The 23,494-nt window shown below is 50.4% G+C and overlaps 2 protein-coding genes across 4 annotated transcripts in view; one reads left to right on the top strand and one right to left on the bottom strand.

Annotated features, from left to right (window-relative positions):
* The window catches only part of DENND2A (DENN domain containing 2A), a 61,746-nt gene extending 60,683 nt beyond the window's left edge, over window positions 1-1,063 (top strand). For all 3 annotated transcript variants that reach the window (XM_069807532.1, XM_069807530.1, XM_069807531.1), the window contains exon 20: window positions 341-1,063. In XM_069807532.1, coding sequence (XP_069663633.1) covers window positions 341-372 — 32 coding nt within the window. In that variant the 3' untranslated portion in view covers window positions 373-1,063. The remainder of the gene's footprint in view (window positions 1-340) is intronic.
* Window positions 1,064-7,171: 6,108 nt separating this feature from the next.
* Window positions 7,172-23,494, bottom strand: part of LOC104324611 (uncharacterized) — a 29,487-nt gene continuing 13,164 nt past the window's right edge. Inside the window, 8 exon segments of the mRNA XM_009928874.2 lie at window positions 7,172-10,014; window positions 12,931-13,019; window positions 13,460-13,626; window positions 14,324-14,461; window positions 15,278-15,392; window positions 16,876-17,004; window positions 18,608-18,702; window positions 19,862-19,928. Of these exon segments, the coding sequence (XP_009927176.2) occupies window positions 9,819-10,014; window positions 12,931-13,019; window positions 13,460-13,626; window positions 14,324-14,461; window positions 15,278-15,392; window positions 16,876-17,004; window positions 18,608-18,702; window positions 19,862-19,928 (996 nt within the window). The 3' untranslated portion in view covers window positions 7,172-9,818.

The following is a 23,494-nucleotide window of genomic DNA, read 5'->3' as shown; positions in this document are numbered from 1 at the left end:
AGGGGTGGTGTGCCCTGCCTCTTACCCACACACGCTCTGGCAGGCGAGCTTAGTAATACGTTCACCTCCCAGGACCGCTGGGCAAATGGGCTCTGGAGGGTGTCCCTGGGTGCTTGCAGAGTCCCAGCCTGCAGTGCTGCTCCCGGGGGTGGGCAGAGCTATGGCCTGCTCTGCAGGCACCTGCTTCCAGCTTTGCAGGGCAGTTGGCAGTGAATAAGGCCCCAGGGCTGGCAGCAGGGGCGATTCTTTGCATAGGCTTGCTCGGCCAGGGGTGGTGAGGAATGGCACTTGTTTTCCCTGTCACTTTGGGGAGTCCACTTTCCTTTCTCCGTCTCTCCAGGTAGCAAAATGAAATTCCTCCACAAAAAGTAAGAGCGAAGTACATCCTCATTCCACAGAAGAGAATGGCTTTACCATTTAGCAGCAATAAATTGGACTATTATCAACCGTTCCCATTCAGCCTGATCCCAGGAGCCAACAGCCTTGGGCAAGCTGACCACGGCCAGGACGTGCTTACACAGACGTGTGGTGCCGGAGGAAGATTTGATGGCTGCGGGGCTGCCGGGACAGGTTTCTGGATATCTACAGTACCATGCACTGGACCAAGCACTCTCTGAACTCTGCACTAGCACGTTGCAGGCATCCCAGCAGATTGGATCTCTTAGCTAGTCAATTCTTTGTTTTGTTGTATTTTTCTATTTATATTGGGGTTAGAACAATTATTAACCAATGACTTTTGCCCTGCCTCCTCTCTGCCTGGTGCTGCAGGAGGCCAAAGCGGGACTCCCACAGGACTGAGCAGGCAAAGCTCAGGCATGGAGGAGGGGAGGAAGAGAGATGTATGGAAATAGGTCTCTGCAAAGCGAGGACACTGAGGGCTGCAGGGATGAAGTGGACTGACCAGGAGGAGCTTCCAAGCAAGTGAGAAGGGTGAGGGGGAACCACTAAACCTACTGAGGACTTGATGGGCCAGCCAGCTCCCCGGGTGGCTGTGCCAGGGGGTCCTGGCACGAGGAGAGGCCTTTCCTTATGCAGTGTAATTAAAAGCGAGTGGTGTAAAAGACGTGTGGATCCTTGGTGTTTTGGGGAGGGGGACAAACTGTGCCTGCCCACTGGCCCACCTGGCACAGAGCGTGAGCTGGAGGGGACATCTAGCAGCTGAGCCCTTGGCTTGGCCAAGCCCGTGGCTTCCCTGTGAGCCTTACAGCCCGGGTGGCCTCATTCCCTTGCCTGGCTGTTTGCAGGGGGAGCCCAAAGTGGAGCTCACCTGCTTCCCGAAGGTCAGACGGGCTCTCCTTTCCCATCTCAGGTGTTGCTGCCAGGGAGCACAGTAGGAAGCAGACAAGGGGAGAGTGCCTGCTGCTGCCTTCTGTGCTCCCCATTGAGGAAGAGGTAGGACCTCCTGCTCGCCTCTCTGTCTGTTTCGGTGGGGAGGAGAGGTGGGGAGGTGTCAAGGGAGACGTGTGGAGGTTGAGCGGGGGGGTGAGGGCTCTTTTCCAGCTGGTGCAAATGCTGTTTCCCTTGCACTGCTTGTGAGGGCAGAGTCAAGAGCAGCTGGAGCATCCTTGGGTCTCCCCTGCTGTTCAGAGAGGAAGCCAGAGGGTAGCACTGCTATGGCCTGAAGGGAAAACTCTTCCCCAGCTATTGGGGGGTTGCAGGGTGAGAGCTGTGTGCGGGTACCTTTGCTGTGGGCAGCTGTGCTACTTTGGGCTACACAGGGCTGCCAGAGGTTTTGAAAGTGATCGGGGTGCCCCCGTGGTCAGTGGGCTTTCCCAGGCGAGAGGGCCTTGTTGACCAGCAGTGGGGTTCCGAGGAGCTCACCTCCACTTGGTAACGGAGTGGGAGCTGTGGGTCCAGTGCTGCTCTGTGTATCTTTTGAAACCCGCGTTTCCAAAGTTTCCTACAGTGGCAGCATCTTCCTGTGCTGTGTTTAAGGACAGGGGGAATGGGTTGTGACGGGTGGTGGCAGGAGCGAGCAGCTGGCTGGGTGGAGAGGTGGAGATGGTGCTTCGCTGGATCCCAGTGCACTGGGGCTTGTTATGCCTGTGACATGGCCACTATCTGGGGACCAGATAAGGTGGGCAGATGGCTCTAGGTGGCCCTGCTTCAGCAGAGCTTTGTCCCAGATGACCTCCAGAGGTCCCTTCCCACCTCAACCTCTCTGGTTCTGTGGTGAGTACCATAAATGCCGGACAGCAGTAGTGCCACACCGGGCAGGGGGCAGGTAGGCAGCACCTGCAGCTCTGCACTGCCCAATGCGTGTGCAGGGGCAGTTGAAGCAGTGATAGAGGAGGTCAGAGAAGCCAGCAGCATTTATCCCCCCTCTCCTCCCCAGGGTCAGGCTCCCGCAGGGGTGACCAGGTGAGGGTGTGGGGGGCTGCCCCTCGGGTGTGCTGAGCAAAATTGGCACTACTTAAAGCCTAATTTGTCACAGGAGGCAGTGGTGGCCCACCAGAGGAAACTGCAGTGGAGTTCAAGGTGAATCAAATACTGTGTTTTGGTTCTCTTTTTTAAAGGTGTTTTTCTTTTTAATGGTAGCAAAATGAGGTTTTGCAAAGCTGGGATGCACCCACACATGCAAAGGCAGTCAAGCTGCCTGCAAAGCTTTGTGGGGTGCTAAACGAAGCTGATCTTGTGGCTCAGCTCAGACCTCCAGAAGCAGGTGTCCTACGTGGTCCCCCGCTGACAAGCCTGTTCCTTGGGCCTCCGTGTTCCCCTTCTCAAGTGACGTGTTCAGCAGCATCGGACTTCACCTTCCTCGGCAGCAGCTGTGGTAAGGAGCTGGGAGGGTTTCCTGGGATGCCCAATGCTCACAGTCTCCTTAGCTCAGTTTGAGCTTGGGTGTGAGCAGCTTCTACTTCAATATCCTAATACCTCGAATTAAAAAGAGTTGTGAAATAGCCCCGTTTGTCTCATTTGGGGGCTCTGAGGGGGCTCTGCCAGCACGGGGCTCTGTGGCCACTCAGTGCTTTCAATGGCAGCTCTCAAGAAAGTGGGATTCAAGCCTACATAGTGTACAAAATCCAAGGGGGGCGTTAAAAAGCAGCAGCATGAGAAGTGCAGTGAAAGAAACGTTTACAGCTGTGTCATGAAGGATTTAAAATGAAACTCTGACAGAGAGTGTTGATCTCCAGCTGCAGGTCAGCCTCTCCAGCTTTATATCGAGCCCTGTTGCTCTGGGCTGAGCTGGAGCCTGTGTCCCTCGGGGCTCTGGATGCTTTGGAGGAACCCACCTGCAAAGAAAAGCTGTAAGACCAGCTGTGCTGGGTCTGAGCATAGGTCCATGTGCCCTCCCACAGAGGCTGCTGACAGCAGATGGCCAGAGAAGACTATGAACAGAGCACATATGCTGGGTATGCCCCATATGCTATATATATATACACACACGTTATGTATGCTATACATACCCAAAGCGTTATACTTGCCTACTGTACATCTCACAACCAGGGGTTTTGAGAGTTGGTGTCTGTGTGTTTAGGAGCCCTGGATGAGTTGCTCTTCCATGACTCTGCGTTTGAGGGTGTAGACAAATGTGCTAAGGCAAGAGGCCAGTCTGGGGCAGTACAGATTTACCAAAGGGTACTGGAGAACTGGGACTGGAGAACTCTGTGAAGTTAAATGGTAAAAGCCGCGATCTCTGCTCCCTGCCGGTCCCTGCTTAAGCAGCTCGCACACGCCGATGTAAGCAGCTCTGCAGGGCCTGTGATGCCCAGGATTGCTGCGCTTGCTGACTCCCAAGCCACTGGCTAAACCCTGAGCCCCGTACCCCTCCTTGGCTTCCCCGCACGGGCTGTTGTCGTCCTGCAAGAGTTCAGGGCACTGGGCAAATCCAGCTCTTGCAGAAACTTATGGACATGTCCCATTAACCATGCAGTTGTTCATTTGTCACTGATGGTGGCCAGTGCTGGCAGGACAGACAAGAACCCTGTGCAGTCAAGAGACGAGACCCTGCCCTGCACAGGGTAGGTCTGATTTGAATTTGGAGGGGTGTAGCTGAAGGGCTGTGCTTGCGGGTGGCTGTGGGGGGGCGTCCCTGGTGCCAGCAGCTGAGGGGCTTCCAACCTACCTCTCTGCCTGGAGACGGCTTTCAGGTCGCAGATGCCAGCGGGCAGCTTGCAGGTGTAGAGCCCCAGGCAGCCACCGCAGTCAGAGGGCTTCTGGCAGGGCCGGGAATGGATGCTGTGGCAGGAGTGCTGCGGAGGGAGGGAGAGCGGTGGCTGCTGTGCCGGTGTCCAGCCTTGCTCGGCTGCTGGCCCGGGACCCCCTCCCAGTCAGAGCCGTGTCATCGCTCTGTGCTCACACTGCTGAGAGCCCCAGCCCCAAAGAGCCTGTGCCACACACAGTCTCAAAGAGATACTTTCTGCACAGGCTTGGGTTGCCTGAGAGCAGCCTCTCATAAAGTCAGAAGGTTTCCTTTTGGGGTGTGCCTTCCCCACAGCCAGTCAGTCAGTCGTTTTGGGGTGATGTGAACTGCTCAGCCCCAGGGCCATGCTTGCCAGGGGCTGTCGGCTCCGGCACGCTCAAGCTGACAGTGGGGCGATGCCTGGTGGGGAGATGAGCTCAAAAGAGCGTCTTCAACTCCCCCAGATGGGCAGGCTGGAAGGGTTCTCATTAGAAAGTAAAGCCAAGTTGCAGAAGATTATATGATATAATGGGTTGAGTGTTTGCTGCTGGATGTTTGGTTTCCATTTAAAATGGTAAAATAATGCAGTAAAACCTGCAGTAGCAGGACAAGCTGCTCACCAGGCTATAGAGCAGCAGCTTCATGCAAGGAGCTGGAGAAGTGGGGGCCCAAGGAAGCAATTTCAGGGACAGCTGGGGCCAGTACATGGGGACATGTGCAGCCAGACCTGTGCTCACCTCCTGACCAGCTCACCACCTGCGTGCATGGCCATCGGTTCTGCTCTAAGCCTCGCCAGGTACCCCATGGGGTTTTAGGGTTGTCACTGCCTGCCTCCCTTGTCTGCACCACAAGCCAAACAGTGCCATGAGGCCGTGATGTGGCCGGCTCTTTCACACTTGGCTCATGAAGAATGGCCCGAAAGCGGCTTTTCTACTCAATGTTTGCAGGGTCATGGCACGCTCGGCACCTGCTCCTGCTGCCCTCAATCCTGCCTGATTTTTATGTCCGCAGGTACTGCCAGGCAGCGAGGCTCTGCGCAGGGGTGCTGGGGCTCAGGTGTGCACGGGGGACTCGGTTTTGAAGCTGGAGAGCTGGCTGAGCTGCTCAGGCAGATACCACCGGTGTGAGGGCAGACAGTAGCAGCCGTGGGTCACGGTGTGGGTGCAGCAACCCTCTGCCTGGAGGGGAGGTGCCACTCCAGTCCTGCTCTCCGAAACCCCAGCCTTGGCTGCCTGCCATGGCTGTATAGCCAAACAACTGCAAGCGCTTGGGTGGTAAAACTGCTGGGAGCTCCAGGCACAGGGCTGTGCCGGGAGGATGCTCTCCTTTCCCTGCATTGCGGTGTGGTGGTGCGTTTTGGGGCTGTCCTGCCTGATTTTGGTGTCTCTGCACTGCACAGACCTGCCAGAGCCACTGCTGGCTCCCTGTTACAACAAGTGTCAGGGGCCAGCGACACCATGCCCACCCTGGAGGTACGCACAGAGCTGGGAAGCGGAGGGAAGGACCTGTTTCTTTGGCCCCATCCTCTTCATCAGGTGCTCATAATGCCATTACACGCGGCCCCTCCATGCCCAGCAGACGGGTCAGCAGAAGGGGCTCACCGAGCTGCCCGACCCCGGGGTCTGGAGCGGGGGCTGGCACCTTCCCTCACTCCCGGTCCCCCTGCAAACCCCCCGTGCAAACCCTCATCCTCGCTCGCCAAGGGCGGGTTGTGCTTACCGTGTCCCCGTTGAACTTCCCGTGGCCCTTCAGGTGATGGCTCAGCCCTGGGCTTCTGCTGCGGGAGGGCTGCGGTGGGAGCCTCCGGGGCTTGCCGGGGGGGTCCTGCTTACCACTGGCCCGTGGGATCTTGGCCATGGCCTTGCTGGGGGACCCAGAGCCGGGGGGGGCCTCTCCCATCACCTCCCATGCACTGGCCAGGAGGCTGCTCCCCTCCGAGCCCTGCCCAGGCAGGTCATCCGCTCCATCTTCAGGTGGCCAAGAGTCTTTTCCAGGGCCCCCAGCTCCTGGCTGCCTCTCCGGGGCACCCGCCCAGCCCCCCAGTGCCTCAGAGGGTACCAGGGCTGAGCAGAGCAGCACCAGGAGCGCAGTGACCGTCAGCGCCTGGACCTTCATCCTCAGGGTCTGGCTTTGCTCAGAGTCCTCCTGCCCAGACAAGGCTGTCGGAGGCAGGAGCAGAGGTGGAAGCTGCCTCTCCTCCCCACCGCTGGATCCAGGTGAAGTCATTTTTATAGCGCAGGGGACCTACCCTGGGGGCACAGCCCTTTTCCCCCGCCCCTGCCGTGTCCCACCTCCCCGCTTGTGAGCAAACCCGGCTGCTTGCGTGGGCCCCCATCCCCCTCCCTTGCGCTCCCAAATGCCCCAGCACCCTCCTGCCACAGCCACCCCGACCCCGCTGGGTGATGGGTACGTGCGTGCCCGCGTGCGGGTGCGTGGCATTTCCCACTTGCGGGCACGGAGTCTTTTAGCTAAACCCCACTTGCAAGCAAGGTCTTAGTAAAGGTGGGGGGGGCTGCTGGTAAATGTTTGTGCGTGGAAGAGGGGATGTATAATATCAAAACGAGTCCCTTCAGTCTCTGAAAAGGCGGCCGTTATATTTTCACTTTGGTTGCCTAAGGAGGTAGCGCTGATGTGATGATACAGCTTTATCAATTCTCCAGCCCACCCCTTGTGCCTTCTCAGCTCTTCACCCAGTTTTAGCCAAATCTGATGGAAAGGCAGCAGGCTCAGAGGTCAGGAATTGCTACAAGCCTGGTGAAAGTGGTCTGGGTAGAGGGAAGATACCCAATTAATGCCTCCATCCATTGCAGTGGGAGCTCACTTCTTATAAAACAGTAGAGCCCACCTGGGAGAGTTGTGTCAGAGCTGCCCTGACCAAGCCTTGGTTGGCTTTTGTGCTATGTCCGATACCAGTGACCTGCTCCTCAGGCAAGGGTCCTCACCGATGGGTGGCCTCTGTGTGAAGCGGAGGGTGAGTCTGTGCTCCAGGCTTACTATCAATCAGGTTCAAAAACCAGCCAGCACCAAGACCCAACTCTGCTGGAAATTAGTTTTAATGAGTTTTGGTGTTCACCAAACTGTTAGCACCTGCAGTTGCGTTCTGTGCACATCGCATGCTGCGAGAGAGGAGAGGTGACCTCTCCTCTTTGCTTCCACAGGAGATGCCCTTGCTCCCAAATACTTGTCTGTACTTGGCATCTCTCTTGAATAGAGAAGGGATGGGACCCTCCACCACATGACGACCTCCTCGTCAGCACCCTCTTGGCCGAAAGGCTGTAGTCACAGTCCTGAGCACCAGGACTATCCCTTTCCCCTCAACCCCACTTACTAGCGGGGAGGGTCACCTCCAGAGTCTTTTTCCGCTGAGTCCTGTCTCCTCATCCACCAAAGGGCAACGTCTGCCCATGCATGGAGCTGGGTGAGAGATGCTTTTCGATCAAAATTGTTCTGTGTGCTTGCTAAGGAAGGGCTGACAACACTGGCTTTAGACACAGCATTGGGGTAGGATGCGGTTATGGTTTCCAGCCAGTGGATAGCTCTGAATTAAAGCGCTGGGCAGGATGGGCAGCAGTCGCACCACTGCAGCCTCCACCACCTCCAGGTGCTCTGAGGCCAGATATCCAGTGTGAAAAGTGTCTGTGGTCCTGCCTGCTGTGCTGCATCCTTCTGGTGGGAGGAAGGACTCTGGAGGGTGTGGTGAGTTGCCAGCCCACCCACCTGGCTGTGAGCAAAAGGAAGGCAGGAGACCAGAGACCTGATTTCTACATATCTGCTGCTACTATTTTCTATATAGACAGCAAAGGTGTACTAGCAAAACACAGGTATTTTCATGCATGGCTGTTGTGATGATGAACTTGGACACCGCAGCTGGTGTAAGGCTGTAAGGGAGAGGGAGGCTGTTTCACAGATGCTGTACCTGAAGCCCATGCTGGACCCTCTCTGTCCTGCTCTCCTCCAGACATAATTTTGGCATTTGTAATTGCCCAGTGGGTGTTCCCCCGTGGACCAGGGATGAGTTCACGTGGTCACTGGCCTTCTTACCTCTGATGTGGGAATGGCTCAGCAGCCTTGAGCCAGCAAGCATCCCCGTGAGACCCACACAGACGTCTCCTGCCACTCACCCACTGCCATCCCCTGTTATTCCCCTGTCAGCCACTGATGGTCCTGCATAACGCCAAAAAAACACAGGCAGAGCTGGTGCCTTCCCATGCTCACGTTTAGTCGCTCGGGGTCTGGAAGATATCTAGAAGAGGTATCTCTGGGAGATAAGCTACACAACAGAAGAGCAAGAAGCTGGTTTCCATAGCCAAGCTGGTTACACTAGCTAATTTTCAAAAGGCTGTGGACCAGACTTAATTTGTATAAAATTGATCTAAGTGAAGATGTCCTTGCTAATAAAGATGCTGGAGGGGGTTAAAGGCAGAGGGATAACTATGCAGCTCTAGCCTGGACAGGGTCAAGGAAGCTCTGCTCTGTTCCCATCTCTGTGATGGGCTCATGAACTTGGCAGAGTCATTTGAGCTACGCTGCTTGCATGCCCGCCTGTAAACAAGGGCTGTGCCTCCCCTCCTCCCTGGAAACAATATCCTTAGCTTGAGCTTCTGTGATGGTACCAGGAGACTTCTTGTTCTGAAGGGAAGGTGTGACTGAATGTTTTGGTCCCAGCACGCAGTGCTCTGTTAGGATCGCATGCCTGTCAGTGCTCCTCTCCAGCCAGCCACGTGTGGGAAGTTTTCTCTGTCAAGTACCCAGTGGTTTGCCAAGTGGTCAGTAATGGAGGCGTGGGGAGAGGGGCTTGCTCTCTTTTGCTTCAGATTCAACACTCTGGGCTGAGGAGGAAGGAAGCCCCAAGTTCAGAGGAAGGCGTGTGGAACAAGGGGCAATCATCTTTTAAAGGCTGCCAGCTGGCCCCTGGTTACCTCTCTTTGATTAGCCTTGCCTGCTTTCTCCAGGGCCATTGGACTTCAGAGCAAGAAAGTGCTGGCTTGGGAAGACCGATGAGGCTGTCCTACAGTGTTATGTTCCTGCCAGCTGCACCTTGCCACAGGTTGTGGTCTGTGGGACCTCCTGGATAGAAACCAGGAGTAAGCAGCAAGAGTTGATATTGCTGCTGGGCCAACCTGAAGAGACATGGTCCTGAAGATCTAGGAGTTGATGATAGAGGAGCTACTGTGATAATGGACAACAGTGACACAAGGTGGAGGAAGGGAAAATTCCATCAACAGAAAATCTAGAAGGACTTGGAGGTTCAAGGAAGCAGGAGCTCTGAAAGACCAGAAACCAGCTTTTCTTTACAAAGAAGAAGTTCCCTGGGTTGGGGCCTCCTTCCCTGAGGGTTTATTCAGGAATAAAACAGATGAGTGTTCCCATTAGGCAGGGGGGTGAGATATACTATCAACAGGCAGTAGACAGAAGAACCAAGCTGTGGTTGCCGTAACCCACCAAATAAAAACAAACAAACAAACAAAAGGAGAGGAAACAATAACAGACAAACAGAAATGAGAACAGTGCAAGACAAGTTGTCACCAAATGCACTCCACTGACATTTCACCTCCCAAAGGGTAGTATGCACTGAAAGTCTAAGTCCTCTGGTCAGCAGCCAGCTTTTGAGCTCAAAGCTCAAAACACTGGCCAGTTCCTGGAAATAGCAATGCTGGGAGTGCAAGGAGGTGATAGATGAGAAAGCCATGGTCCTCTAGTCCATCTTCCATACCTTCACCTCTGGCCAGCTCCTGCTCTTGACTTGCTCCTGGCTGACACTGGAAGTGCTGATTTCTGGGGAAATGGGCTCGTAGGAACGGAGAGACAAGCTTGCAGCAAGCAGGCCCATCCGGACACAAGTATCTGTGTCATGTTTAGCAAGCATCCCTGCAAGGATTCCTGCCATTAAGCTGTGGAGAGAAAGAAGGGCAGTTTTGAACCCTGTGGGAACGGCTTTGTTCTGGGGAACACGGGTGTTCATTTGTAAGAAGAGCACTCATTTGGACCCAAACCAACACTTACAGGAGCAGAATATGTCACACAGGAGGGGTGAGGTTATAATGAAAAGTTTTTGCTTTTTGATATTTATTTTTGAATTTGGAGTAACAAATAGTGCTATTTATTTGCATTTTATTTGTTTCTCATCTGAGAAGTTGAGGTACTTTCCAATTCCACCACATTTGCTATTCTCCTCAGTATTCCAGGTGAGGCACGAGAAAAGAAAGGAGTCTAAGAAGGGAAGAACATATTTTTCGCTTGCACTCTAATTATTTTGTCACTTCCCTGCTCCTTGTTGGTGCCTTATTACATTCCCTCCTTTCCCCAGAGGGGTGGATGGGAAGAGAGGTAAAGTTTTCATATGTATGTGAGAGGGGCAACAGACACAGCTGGAAAAAAAATCCAAAGCTGAAATGAGATTGTAGATTCAGATTTTTGTAAACTTTTACTGTGGTTTTCCATTTGAGATTTCCCAGTAAAAATGATGTGAGTGCTTGGAACAGCAGTCACGCACAGGTCCTCACAAGGCACTGAGGAGGCCATCATGAGAAGGGGATGACTTTGCCACCCACCTGGCCTGCAGGGGAAGGCTCTGTTGAGGCATGGATACGTGCAGGGTGGTGTTCGTGATCGACTCGAAACAACTACTGTTTGTTCATAGCTAAGTACAGTAATGATGCTCAGAAGCTAGGAAAGGACAAAGGAGGAGTGAAAGAGAAGGGAGAAAATACTGACATTTGAGAGGCAGAAGCAAGGACAGGAAAATGTGACGGCAGAGAGGATTAATGAGCAAATCTATGGAGAAGGGAAAAAGATCCTTTTTTTTTTTTTGTGCTCTAATTACCTCAACATCTTTTTATCCATAACAAAGGCACATAAGATTATGATTTCCATAAAACATTCAATCTCTCAACAGCTCCAGAAGTTCAGCATAAATATTTGGGGGAGCATCCCCTAGCAATGCCGTGTGCAGGCATGCGGTGTTATGTTGTCACGGCAGCCAGGTGCAAGGAGCAAACAGCCGCTGCTCCCAAACACGCACGGCTCCTTGGGCAGCACCTCTGGAGCTGTAGGAGAACCACAGGGGGGAAGAGAGGCGTGAGGTGTCCTGGATCACTGTTTCTGGGTGCGCAGTGTCCCCTGAGCAGTGCTTCAAAAGTGCGAGGGTTCACGGGGGCTGAGCCGTGAATGTGTTATCGCCCTGGGTTGTCCCCTGCTGCACAGTCCCGTGAAAGTGCCATCAGGCTGGGCTTGGGCAACTTGACCAGTTTATGTGCTGTGGAGATGGCATATATGTCAGTGTAGCGTTCTGGCATTTGCAGCCTGTTTTGGCACTCTTACTCTGTAGAACAGGGATTTCTGCAGCTCAGTGCAGCAGCCGAGGTTACCAGAAAGGACATCCCCGGATGAAGAAGAGGATGTGAAAATTCCTACTTGGACCTGGGGATGCTGGGGAATGGGATTTCCAGACCAATATTACTTCAGCAATGGGAGCAGTAATGGGCCCTTAGCTTTCATAGTTTTAGAAGGAAAAACAAACTTAAAGTACTCCTGTGTAACTCAGTGGAGGTGTTTGGCAGCAGCACACTGTATCTCACCTTTGCTCTTCCTTTAAATTAAGCTTTTTAAAAGGGAAAGGAAAAAGGTGTTTACCTTAGCCTCTAGGAAAAATTGTCCTGTGGTAAGGGGTAGTTATGTACCAAGCAGATGGTGCAGAGAGGAGGCTGTGTCCCTGGAGGGACTGGCAGAGGGTGGGCACATCTGCCAGAAGTAGTGAACAAATTAGTGAGCAAAGCTGAGCTTTCCTTAGGACAGGCTGACCCTGCAAGATTCCTCCCAGCCCCCATTCCTCTGCTGTTACGCTTACTGCTCCAAATAATATTTTGGTCTTCTTTGGAGAAGACCACCTTGCAGTTGCATCAACTCATCTCAGAGGTGATTTGGGACACAAGGAGCGTGTCCTGGTGTTAAGTGGGTTAACTAGGTTGGCATGAAGTTATTGATTGATCCTAACTCAAATATTGAGGACACTGCAAGTTTAAAAAAAAAGACTTTTCATTCTGCCCACTCAGAAAAAAAGAAGTGTTGCTATGTTGAGTTATTGGTAGGTAAGAGTAGAAAAATAAAAGGAAATACTGGTCACGTACAGCCTTTTGGTCTAGCCCAAGGCAATGAAAGGATAGAATCAATTATTGTAATGTATGAAGCAAGAAGAAAAAAAACCTGACTACTACATATAGTTTGACAAGTTAACAAGGGGCATAATAAAATATTACTCTGACAGACTGAGAATTGATCAGTGGGGCTAGGAATAATACCTGTCATTTCCTACTCCTATGTACAGCGTTGTGTGAACAGCTAGGTGAATTATACAGCAGACTCTTTTGAAGCATGAGCTATTGCCAGAGGCAAATGCAGAATGTAATGAAATGCTTTTATAGGGCGATTTTAGCTACTGAGTGGCAGTCCGACTTCCATTGGAGAAGTCTGGAAGTAAAGGAGTTAGTAAAACAGCTTTGATGTAAGGTGGTTTACTTTGCTTTTAGCAGCTAAGGCCAGACTAATTCAGAACTACTAGATTGCCATGAAAGGCTTGGATCTAAAAGAAAAGCAAAACTAATAATGGCAAGACTGGTTTCCAAGATGCACAGGGGGACATTTTTAGCAAGCTTTGCAAGGAATCACGGTAACCAGTCCTGTTCTTGTGTCCTTAGTGTCTGTTCCTTCAAGCAGCAGAATATTGTTTGCCTTTGCAGTAGAATTTCAAAGAAATCTGATTATGGCCCTTCCACATTTAGCTGGAGAAGACAAAGTAGTGAGCACTATACCTGTCGCCGGCTCCCGAGACGTTGACTATCTCCTCTCTGCCGACGTGGATGGCGGGGTAGTGGGTAGCGCAGAGGCTGGCAGCAGCAGTCTGCGGGGGAGAGAAGGGAAGTTAGTGGGAATTGCCCAAGCTGATAAGGCCTGATGTGGCTGATGCCATCCAGACCTGCACGGATGCCAAAAAAAGAAAAGGGAAAAAAAAAAAAAAGGCAATAATCTTTTTTCACACTTTGAAAGAGACCAGTGATTTAAATAAAGCTTCCTGAAAACGAAGCTTGCACTCATGAATATTCATGTAAGCACATTTAAAACTAGCTGACTTTAAACACTGCTGCTAGGAGCCAGCAGTATAGGGACAGACAACTTGATTTTCTTTCAGAGCTGTATATTCCACCCCCCAAACATGTACATTTGCCAGCAGCAATGCCATGTTTCCCAGGACTGCTGCCATGCCACCAGAAATAGCAGTGGTGCTGTGTGGTCCCAGAAAAAAGCAACTGAGAGCTCAGAGTTTGTTTTCTGTGCCCCTACCTGTTCATGGGCTCCTGGACGAAGCGAGATGCTCCCTCCCAGGCTCTTGCCACACAGGAGGACACCGTGAGCGCCGAGGGTCACCACCACACAGCGCAGGTGGGCCAGCAAAGGGCGGGCCAGGGCCACTGCAGTCTGGACAACATCCTCCAACCTGGACGGCAGCTCTTCAGACAGTGGGGAGGAAAAACTGTGATATAACTTTTAAAGGTCCTCGACTGGCCTTTTTATGGGTTGGCAGTCTATTTATGAGCATCACTACTACTATTTATGAGCACTACTATTTATAAGCACTTCTGAAATGTGGTTGATATAATTTTTTTTCTTTAAGTCATGGGAAACATGGAATTCTCCAATGTTAGACTTCCATACCGTACCTCTATCCTATGCTGAAGAAACCACCCCTCATGGGACTAAACATGTCATGTAGAGATCAAAAAACTGTCCTGAAGCATGGCTTCCTTGTCTTAATACTGTTGGTTTCCCACCTGCATGTGGTGGCGTATTTAATTTCTGCAAAGGGTGGTACTGTTGGGACAGGTGCCCTCAAAGCATCAAGCTTCAGAGACATGTTTACAAACCAGAGCTTGTTCCTGTTTAGCTGATGAAGTGAGACAAATGGGGTCTTTGGTTTTGGACAAGGAGCCATCCCAGGCCACTGTGCTCTCTCTAGATCATCAGTCCAGCCTGGGCAGTACAACCCACGCGGAGAATGGCTGTAAGGTGGAAGACACCAAGGGCACTTATGAATCCCCACTGTGTTATAATCCAATTTGCTCAAAATGGGGGGGGTGAGCAGAAAATGCTCTTCTCCATGATCTAGGTTATCTAAAAGTGTGACTGACCCTTCTGAGTATTCAATACCTGCTGGCAGAGGGTTTCCGAGGGTCCGATTTATTGCTCTTAGCTCTTGCAGGTTGGGGGAAATGTATGTGAGCGCTTTCCAGCTGTCTGAGAGGAATGGCTTAGAGGCCTTGTTCTCATCTGTTGGCTCATAGCACACTTCAAAACAACATTGCAATTGGTTAGTTAATTCATTAGTGGTTCATCTCTACATCAGAGCGGGATGCAGCATAGAAGGCTTAGCGTGATCTACACAACTGGGGTTATACGTGTAATCTATTAGAAACTTAAACACTATTTCCCCCATGCCTGGGACAAGGTCTCCCAAGATTTCCTTTCCAGTGCTCAGCAATGAGCCAGTTGCTTCTGGCTCTGGAGTGATATAATCAGACTCCAGTTTTGTTACGCCTCATAGCTGGTTTTGGAGCCTCTGCCAAGTTTTAAGAACATTGTCTCTTTCTTCAAGATTTGCTTTTAAAAATGAAGGCATAACTCCAAAGGTTTAGGAAGCCTTGTGAAGGGTCCCCAGCATACCAGGGGAGGGGGCTATGTATTTTATGGGGAGTGGGAGAGAAATCTCAAAAGATGCTTTAGCACTTATTCTGAGAAGCAAACTATATTGCTGTTCAAACTGGCAGAAGTACACACATTTGTGCTTGCCTTGAGATTAAAGGCAAAGGGAGCAGCTTTCCCTGGCTTTCTGGCAGTGCCCAAGGGCTATAGCACCTACGCTACAGGAAATGCGATTTAGCTGCAGAATGACAAAAACTCAGAGAAAGCAGAAATGTTTCACCCATTCGAAACAGAGTAGTAGAGTACAGAAAGGAGTGCTGAATAACACAGCACGTCAGACAATAACTGGGTATCTCCAGCAAGCAGCAGCGGAGAGCTCTCAGGGTGTGCGGAGTGTTTTGGCACACGGGCTGTTAGATGCTACAGCCCTGTTAGGGCCAGGGCTGGGCGAGTTCTCCTTACCTGCTAGCTGATGCTCTCTAGCTAGTTGGCAGACGTACTGAATAGTGGAAAGAGGCACGTTTCCATCAATGCAAACTAGCGGGGCCTGGCACAGGTTCTCCTTGAACTGGGACACCTAGTGAAAATCCAGGACACAGAGTAGAGACACCTTGAGTCATTGCAGAGGGACAAAATAATTGCTAGTCAGACTCGGGATGAAGGAGTTTCACTGGTGTTGCAGCCCTTAGGTACAGGCATGAACCTAAAAGAGTGATTCCCTAAGGAAAATGGATTTTTCCATTTGCCTCACCTCCTCCTTTTCTTCTCCTTCCCCCACTCCCTGCCATCAAGAGCTGGACTCAACTGGCAAGGCCCCTCCAGCAGAGACAGATAGTTGCTGGTCCTCACTAGGCCACTTTGGTACCCGTGGGTCACTCAGAGACCTACAGGGAAAGGGAATGCTGCTAGTTAATGCCACTGTAGGATTCCCTGTGCTATGCCTGGCTTGACTACGCGTTTGCTTGCTGCGCACGTCATTTAGATGTCCTCTGTGCACAATGCCTCCTAAGAGGTTGTTCATCAGAGTGTTTTACTCCTGGGTCCTACGGAATGGTGTAGGGATGGGGGACAGGGGAGCAGTGGAGCGGGGAGCTGCCGTTCCCTCCGTCGGCTCTCTGAGGCTGCACGACCACTGCCCGAATGCCAGGCCAGTGCTATAGGCTCTCATGCAGCATCCCTCCCACGTCTCTGCTAATCCTGGTGGAAAGAAGGGCTGCCAGAATGCACTCTGCAGCAGAAGATTGGTTCAGAGTTTCCACCGGCCGCAAGTGTTTTGTAAAGCTCAGGAGAATTAATCTGTCAGGTAGTGGTTTTCTGTGCCAAGGCTTGGGAGAGGCAGGGTGGGGATGGAAGTGGGACCAGTGACCATATTTTTCCCTAGGAAGTCTCTACCTCATGGGGATCCCGCTGGTAAGTAAATTGCACTTAACTTCTATATCACTGTCAGTCATGAACCACAGGCTTTTGTTCTGTTGACAAAACAATGAGTAGGGAAGGAGGGTGCAGTGACGGGGCTTTCACTGAATCAGTCCTTAATCACTGCTTCCATTAGCCCTGACATTTTGAAGGTTTGGATGTGCTGAGCAGCAGTGCCTGTTGATACAACTCAGCATGTAGAAACAACAGGGATGGTGGGGAGGGGATGGAACAGGAAAACTTGCTTTAATCAGTGTTCCGTCCACTTTTTTTTGTTTCTCCCTAAAGGGAGAGATACCATTTCTGCAGGTGGACTGGATTTATTGCTGGCTTTAAGGTGCCAAAAATTATAGGTTAGCTGGGACTAGTTAATGAAGAGAATTCTGGCCTATACGTCATGGATGATAGTAGTGGTGATACTGTATGGAGCAGAAACAGAAACTTCATCTGGGTCAGCAGCAAGAGAGCTCTGGTAGCTTGCCACACTGCTATCTCAGTGGCCAATGTCTGGGGTTAACTTTAGCATTTCCCATATTCCCTCTGCACACCCATTCCCTCCTGGTACAGTTTCACCGGTTGCATTTTGTCATATGTCCACACTCTTTCTCATAAGAAAAAGCTTACAAATCAGATGGTATGCATACGTATTGCTCTGTTATCTGGTGGTGGATGTCCATATCTCCCAAGCCGACGCTGAGCTCCCCAGCGCTAGTGATCACAGCACAGTAAGTGGCTGTGCTCTTCCCCTCCAGCTGGAGGACGGTGCTCATGTCCTAAAACAGGGAGGACAGTCATACATGGAGCACGTTTCTCTTCCCTGCCACACTCGGCTCATTCTTTCTCTGTGTCCACCTGATCGATAGCCCAGCTTGCTGTTCTTCCTTCGCCCTCCCTTCTCCCTTGAGATAAGCAACATTTCAGAAGTACCTCGCTCTAGACAGTGCTGGCAGATGGCTATTTTTTAATATTTGCAATGCAACAAATGCCACAGGTTAAAGAAATCATTTAGTAAATGAGAGCAACAGGTCTCTGCCATGCAGTTCCGTAGGTTGTGTCTGTTGTAAGGGAAGAGCGGTCTGCAGCCCTGCCTGCTCCAGCCATCCATTCCCAGAGCTTGTGACACTTCAATGGCCTGCTGACATGCTGGCCTGTCTTGGTGGCACGCTCCAGCTAGCGGTTATGTTAGCCACCTCACTGACTCCACAGCCTGATTTTGAGGGCAGCCTTGGAACCCTTTTTACAGCAGTGTCGCAGACAGAGCTATGAGGTGTCCTTCCTCTGCGGGTCCTGTGAATGATCTGCTTAGAGAACTCAGGGCATTTCTTAGGATGTACATGTGGACAGAGAAATGCATCTGCCCCAGTAGTTCACAGGGAAGCTGGAGGTTTTAAGGAAAGGGTCCTCTCCAACACTTCGTGGTAATGTTGTAACAGGCAAGGATTGCGTGGCGGCTGGCCAGCAAGTCCATCTTCCCTAGGGAGACTGCTCACTTTGATGACACAAACTGCGCTGTGCTGGGTAGAGGAGGGATTATAGACCTGCTGCTATGAAGCCCTGACAAACCAAAAAGAGTTCATATTCTTATTGCTTCATTTACTGAGTTGCTCAGGTAGCCAGAACCAAGGTCCCATGTGCTCTGTTTGGATACCAGGACCCTGAGGGCACTAATGGGCCTTAATGGCCTCGACCAGCCTCACCTGGGGGTTCCACCCACACCCCTGGCTTCTCTTCACCCCTACCTCTTCCCTGTGGGGGTGTCTGATGCTCTGGGTCAGGGCTGTCCTCCTGGCTTTCTCTGCTGGGGTGGTGATGCTCTGCCTTCTTGTCCTGGGGAGCTCCTGCTGCTCCTGGCTCCCTGACCTGGGTGGACAAGCTGCTGCTGCAGTCAGGTATTCTTCTGGTGCACAGTTAGGGGCATATCCAGTTACATGGAGGACTCTACTCCTTTGGCCTTGGGAGATGTCCAGCCTGGGGGCCCAGTTCCAGGTTTTCTCTCTCTTATGCTTTACCCAAACCAGGCTGATTTTGGCATTGCTTTGTCTATGCTCAGGGTTTACGTATTTCTGGCTGTGCTTAGGCCTTACTAGAATTTTTTGTGGTTCCTCCTGATTTACCTCTCTTTCTCCTTCAAGCACCACTCCCTGGAGCTGAATTCAGACCCCACGGTTCAGACTCCAAAGGGTACACACAGCTAGACTGTGTTTTGGAGGGTCGCTCCTTGCCTTCTAATTGTCTGTAACTGAACAACCATTGAATAATTCCTACTTTTAGCCTGATGGAAGGTCGCTTTTATGTCTGCCAGGGTTGAGAAGACTTTTCCCTCTACATAACGTCATCACTTCCATGCTTCTGAGGTGCCACTACTGTGCAACGTACCATGTGGTGACAGTAGTGCAGGATGGACTCTGAATGTTCATCCTTCCCCATGGCTGATAAAAAGAGAGGAGTCCATCCAAGACGGCTTAAGCAGTCTAAAAAGCAAATAGAAACAAAAGATATTAATAAATCCATCAGAGTACTGTGAACACAGCGACAGCCTGTGCAGGATAAATGTCTGTAGGAAAGTGCTCTCCGGCACTTAATGCCCATCAATCCTCATCTAGAAGGATGTTCAAGATGAAACTCGGCCACAGCTGCTGCAAATGACGGGCTGGGGTTGAGTGGGAGGATCTATGTCTGCCTGCTGCACCAGCACTTTGAATTCTTTGAATTTTTTTGGAACATCTGAGAGTGGAGGAAAAGAGAAGAAGGGGGAAGAAACTTCTGTACTTCCCTGGCATCATCTCCTTTACCATCACAGGCACATGGGCTTTCCCACATTGCTTCTGTGCACGGCCATTCCTGCTGCTGGCCTTCCCACACTGCTGTTCCCACCATGCTATCTTACTAGAACCACTGAATCTGAATGGATTCACAGGAAACTCTTCCTCCTCTCCCTTCAAGTTACCACAAATTATACTTCAGTGGGTGGCATTTATTTTCTCCCCCTCAAGCTTCTCCATTTGTGACCTGAAGTGACAGTAGATTTGTGTTAGGAAGATTTGGGAAAGGTCAAAAAGCCAGAATAATCCCAAAATAATATTGTAATTTGCCCCTCCTAATTTCAGTCCCCAAACACCTGTCTGCTCCTGCTTGTGGTGGAGCACCAGGTACAGTGTGATCCTTTCCTGTTGCCAAGGACTGTCGTCCTTTCTCTTCTACAGTAATTCCTGTGCCCCAGTTCCCCTTGTCCATGGTGCATGGATGATCATCTTTGAACAAGGTTATTCTTTTCAAATTCTTGCTCAAAACATAATTCTATTCTGACTATAGCCTGGCATTAATTCAACACTGAGGGCCAGGCGGTTCAGTGGTCATTGGAGATCACTGATGCTATTTAACTTTGATTTGGGGTCACTGTGCCATATGGTAGTTAGCTTCATATTTGTGGACCTTTCTTTTCCTGATCTCAACTCCCTCCCCTCTTATTTCTTGGAATAGCCCCTGCCTTTTCCAGGCAGTCTGCCCACTGGTATATTGCCTAACGTGTCCCAGATCTTAACAGCATTCAAGAGCTCCTGCTGTTGAAGGAATACCAAAGGACAAATCACAGCTGGCATGCACCCACAGGCAAACCCAAGAACTAGGCACCTGCCAAGTTTCTTCCAACACCGCCAAAGGTTCGTCTCACTCTTCCAGCGTTTGTTTGCCCACCGCCCTGGAAGAATAAATTGTTAATTGGCAAAACTGGGAGGGCTGCTTGGCATAGATGCTACATCTCCATTAACATGTGAAGTGAAGTTGATGTTGCTGAAACATAGGTCAGCAATTAGAGGGAGCAGAAGGCATTTAGCTATTAGATTGAGGGCAATACAAATTTCTACAGCCATCTACAGACTTCAACCCTGATGACAAAGGGCTCCTTCCTAGGAGGGGAGATCTGCTTGATGTCCCTATGCATTGCTATTTTGGTCTTATTTGCTAAGACCTCGTAGAACGCTAACAAGTGTTTCAGCTGGTATGAGCAGCCCTCTGAATTTACCCGCTTACAACAGCGCTGGGATGCCAGCACTGCTGACCCTGACCTGACGGGCTCTGCAGCTGCCTTCCAAGCCACTTAGCTCCCCCCTTAAGCAGTTTGGGGTTTGGTTTTGTTCTGTTGGGTTTTTTTTAATTTCTTTATTTTTCTCTTTGAAGGTAAAATGAGATTTGTTACCTTTGCCTGTAATATCTCTGTACTTTACTCATGGAAGGATCTGTTTCAGTGTCCGAACACTTTTTCACTCACCATTCTCTTCCCAAACATCTCCCTCATCAAAAATAACCCTGCTTCTCCACCTGTGTGGTTATCAACTTCTTTTTTCTCTTGCCTCTGCCTTCCACTCCTCTGTCCATCTGTCAGTCTGTCACAAACAGCCCAATTGTCAGAACACAGGCAATCCCTCACCCATCTCCTCCTCCATCTAATTATTCTGCCAGAAGAATTACATCAGTAAGTTCTCAGATCAGTTTCGGCTTCATCTGACTATCAAATGGTTTTAAAGCTCTTGTTTCATAAAATTCTGAAACATACTTTCCATTTCTGAAGACAGCTTGCCACTGGCGGTCATAAAGATCTTCACAGTTCTGGATAATTCGGAGCTTTTAAGAGTATGTTGAGCATTTGGGTGGCAAGCACTGAAGTGTGTGTGTGCTGACGCGCAGCAGCTCTTCGCCCAGACTCTCTCTGCCCCACACTAGCGCAGAGGCACCAAAACATCCCTGCACATACACATTTTTCTTGCTTGTAAACACCACAATCTATCCTAAACAAGTGAAAGTATTGCCATCTCACAATATTCTGCCTCCAACCCATCACTGTTCTTGGGCGTTCCCCAAGGACCTCTCTTCTTCCCCCATGCAAAGCTGTACATCTGTCCTTTGCACACAATGCTTTCTTCTGCATCCAGCCCTACAACTGTGTAAGAGGCTGCTCTCCCATCTAAATATGCTCTTTTATTACTCCCTTCTGACCTCCAGGCTGGGTTTTTTTGCCCTGACTCTCCCCAGTTCTGTAAGACTTGGTGCTAATTCTTGATGCCTTTGCTTTTCTGTCTGGCAGTTCTCCAAGCCCTGAACTGCTCAGACCACCTGAGCAGAACTGCTGTATATAAGCAACCTATGGCCTCTGTCCATCTTTCCACTACTTGTCACTCCTCATTAACCCAAATGCCCCTCCATTACATTTGCTCATGCTCCCTGGGAATTGCCACAGTATTGCCAGGAATGAGGATATTTCCATCTGCAACTGTCTCCTGTTGAGTGCTGCAGATTTCGAAAGCACTAAGCTTGGCTATTTTAACTCTGAAGCTCACTATCCGTAACAGAGGCGGCCAAGGAAAAAAAAAATCAAACCAAACACTCCAAAGTAAAAAGCAAGGTGCTTGTTTAGGCAAGTCAAACAACATGGCTTTGAACACTGGCCCCTATTTCAATATTAAAAGAGAGTACTAACTGCCATCAGTAATGAGCACAAACTCTATTTTATGCAGCTCCACTATCAGTTTTTCAAAACTGATGCCTGCAGGCATGTTGAAGTACTCATGAGCTCCCTTCATTGTCTGGCGTACTGATCTTCCCTTGGTCCCCCCCACATCCCAAAGGCAGAGTTTCAGGTTTTTTTACCCCAAGCCTTGCTCTAACAGCAGATGTACCAGCCTCCCGCTCAGGGACCCAGCTGTGGGTGACCTCTGCTGTTGTACAACCCCACAGGGGCCTAAAAGAAATGAAGATGCTAAATCTCTCTTTAAAGTAGCAGGTGGGTGCAGCGAAAAATTAGCAGCCTGCTTCTGAAGAAAAAAAAATGAGTGGCTCTCATCGCACCTTGCCAGCTCAGCTGGTAACTCCAAGTCTGAGCGGTACTTGGGTGTCATCTCTTCTGTGTTGTGTTCAGGTGGAGCTGGCTGAGGTGAACGAACTTAGATGAAAATGGGCTTGCTGAGATGATTTGAAATAAGACTGGGCTGATGCTTTCCGGCAATGTTTCAGAGAATTGAGAGAGTCTCCGGGACCTTCCTCCACATCTTAAGAGGTTTGAGTTCCTAATGTAAAATGAGACTCTGCTCACCCTCTGGGTATTCTGAGAGAATTATAAACATAATGCTTCTTCTGGCACCTTTCTCTGAGCAAGACTGTGCATCTTTCTCTGCAGGTCAGATATAGTTACTTATAAAGCACTTTGCTTCTGGGTAGCCTTGAAAGCCACGTGGGAATTACAACCAGGACAGAATGCAGCTGCTTTCTTGCTGAGATAGCATGAGGTGTGAGCGGTACCCCAGTGCTCTGCAACAAATCCAGCGTGGATAAGGGTGGGGCCTGCTGGGTGCTGAGCCCTTTGGAAAAAAACTGTCTTTAAAAGCCAAAACAAAGCAATGCTGTTGAGAGTGCCTTTTTCCTCTGTGCCTAACCACAGCAGCTGTCAGCAGAAACATTTTGGCTGCCAGTTCCCAAATCCTCCTGCAGCTTGGCATTTGCGTAGCTGCCATGATGGACTTGCTGCTATACTGAAGGGCAGCTAATGCCTCGCTTTTTCATGCAACATTAAAATCTCCTTTTTCCTTTTCCCCCATTGGCTGTTCCCAGCAGTGTCTATAGCTGCCCTTGGCCCCTCACTGTGCTGTGGGTGGTCCAGGGATCTGCACTCAAGTCTGACACACCAAAGGTGGCTGCCCACCCTTGGACATAGCTTAGCTCCTTGTCCTGACAGCTGAGTGTGGGGTATGTATGTTATCAGTTAGATCACAGCATGTGTCACCCTCGACCATTATAATATTGTTTGGCCTCTGCCTCTGTATCACTGAACAGCCAACTTCCTTAAGGACAGCTTCCCCAGCATGTCTTTTCCTATCTGACTGAGAGGTCTCTACAGACTGCCCCATCTGACGGCAGGAGTTTCCCGCCTCGGCAATCAGCGTAGAGTAATTCGAGACACCAAGAAACTTTTGAGCAAGCTTCACTGCCTCAATCATCTGTAGCACTTCATACAGCTCAACAAAAATTGTATAGGCCATGCAAATGGCTGTCATTCGCATGGGGAAGTCCCAGGTTTGTTCCACTTTAGCTTCTTGGTTGGTTATTGGTCAAACCAAATTGAGAGAGAGAGGGTCTGGTAAGATTTTAAATGTTCTATTTTTTTAAAGCAATCTTTTTTTTTTTTTTTTTTTGTGTGTGTGATTCAAATCCTTTATGACTGAGGAAGCTGGCTCTCTTGTTTAGCTGCAGCTGTGTCAGTACCACTTTTCTCAA

This window comes from Haliaeetus albicilla, chromosome 19 (genome assembly GCF_947461875.1).
Source record: "Haliaeetus albicilla chromosome 19, bHalAlb1.1, whole genome shotgun sequence".
Taxonomy (NCBI): Eukaryota; Metazoa; Chordata; class Aves; order Accipitriformes; family Accipitridae; genus Haliaeetus; species Haliaeetus albicilla.
Note: the sequence above shows the minus strand (reverse complement) of the source record. Positions and strands in the feature narration are given on the sequence as shown.